The sequence below is a fragment of the Pelophylax lessonae genome (genome assembly GCF_965119305.1).
Source record: "Pelophylax lessonae genome assembly, chromosome: 4".
NCBI lineage: Eukaryota > Metazoa > Chordata > Amphibia > Anura > Ranidae > Pelophylax > Pelophylax lessonae.
In genome coordinates, this window is record NC_138771.1 from 646,959,010 (window position 1) to 646,960,993 (window position 1,984).

Here is a 1,984-nt window from a genome sequence, read left to right on the forward strand (position 1 = left end):
CCATTTTGCTGAAATATTAAGCAATGTTCTTGTAACAGTGAGCATGTCCATAGTCTACTGAGAAATAATTTACAAGAAGTCCATTTTGTTGTTTTAGTGATATTTTTAGGTAGAATTCTGTTGACAAATCTGTATCTCTAAGTTAAGAGCCGAAGAACCTAGAAGGGGGTTAAAAGCCAAAGAAAGTCTTGTACAGCCAGGATCTTGAAGAGTTCAAAGTAAAAAGATGGTTGCTGAGAAGAATTCAGTGAGGAGCTTCCAAATTAAAAAAAAAAATGTTGGATACTTGTGCTGGGGCAAGAGGTATTTGTCAAACCTGATCCAGCATTAATATTTGCTATTGGAAAAAAATAAGTTTGTATTATACAGTAGAGGAGAGGTGAAACTAGGTTAAGTAGGGGACCCAGCACTGAAGCAGAAGTATGAATTGAAAATAAAGCGCTTTCATTTTCGGAGGAGTAATTGGAGGAACCAAATAATTGTTGCTGTTGCTTTATGGTAGAAGTCATATCTTGGGAGGCCAATGCCGCCAAGCTACTTTGGGTTCTTTACAAGTTTAAATAACTATAAAGTGTATTACATTTATCTTATTACCTTAATGCTGTGTATTAAAATTGCCTTTTGACAGAATAGTCTGAGAACTAGGGATTGCCTTTTATTAAAGGTTTTGAATATTTAGCTTTTGGCTATATACAATATTGTTTACAATTGTTTTAATATCTTTATTTCTCAAGCTGTATATGAAAGGATTTACAAAGGGAGTAAAAACAGTGTACAACAATGACATCATCCTACCGGTGGTTCGTGATTGTCCTTCCTTTGGAATCAGATATGTGGCAATTAGGGTTCCATAAAATATAAATACAACAGTGAGATGGGAGCTACAAGTGGAAAAGGATTTCAGTCTTCCTGAAAAGGAAGGTATCTTTAACAGAGTTACTACAATAAAAGTATATGATACTACTATCAGAAGGAAGGGTAGTATTAGCACAGGGAAGCACAAGAAGGTGGCTTCTATTTGAAGTTTTGATGTATCCGAACAAGAAAGTTTCATAAGAGGATTTACATCACAATAGAAATAGTCAATAACATTTGGTCCACAGAATTCTAGTTGACATATGCCAAGTGTAAAAATGAATGTAATAAAACAGCTCAACAGCCAGGATGCAAGAACGAATTTAATGCAAAGTGTGTGTTTCATAATGGAGACATAATGCAGAGGAGAGCAGATGGCTAGATAGCGGTCATAGGACATCACTGTCAGATGGTAACATTCAAATGCTTCTATTATAGAATAAACACAATACTGCAATATGCAACCAGAAAAGGATATGGAGGTCCGCTCATGTAGAACAATATTTAACATGTTAGGAACAATATCTGTGGTCAGCATGATGTCAGATAAACATAGTTGGGAGAGGAAGAAGTACATGGGAGAATGAAGGGCCTTCATGTAATATACCAGCATGATGATCAAAACGTTTCCACATATTGTCACAATGTATATGATAAGGACCAAGGTGAAGAGCAGCAGATTATATACAGCCATGCTATTGAATCCCAAAAAAAAAAATGTAGTGACATGACCTTTATGAGTGGTCTGTGAATACAAATTTTTATATTAACATTTAGTTATTCTAGTTATAAATAAATAAAACTACATGTCCACGTTGCAAAATGGATGATAGTAAATAAGGTGAACTTGTGTTTAGTTTCACCACTTAAATACCGTGATATAGCCAAAAGAAGGCTACAATGTGGCTCTCTCCGTGGATGTCCACCCAGAACCGCACCTCCCATGTACCCCCTGGGGCATGCATCCAGCGCTCTCTGTGACTGCTGTGTCTCTCGGCCACAGCACATCACAGATTGTGATATGGGCTCTCTGATTAGCCCTCCTGATCATGTGATGGCTAAGTCAAATCACAGCCGATACACAATGTAAAAAGGGGCACATGCCTCTGTATCCGTATTACCTCTGAGC

At 37.0% G+C, this 1,984-nt stretch overlaps 1 protein-coding gene across 1 annotated transcript; it reads right to left on the bottom strand.

The window, feature by feature from the left end:
* Window positions 1–658: 658 nt before the first annotated feature.
* LOC309554771 (olfactory receptor 1468-like) lies at window positions 659–1,549 on the bottom strand (the record flags this gene model as incomplete). The annotated part of the gene is made up of 1 exon (XM_082256472.1): window positions 659–1,549. The coding sequence occupies one exon, from the start codon at window positions 1,547–1,549 to the stop codon at window positions 659–661; it is 891 nt and encodes a 296-aa protein (XP_082112598.1).
* Window positions 1,550–1,984: the final 435 nt, after the last annotated feature.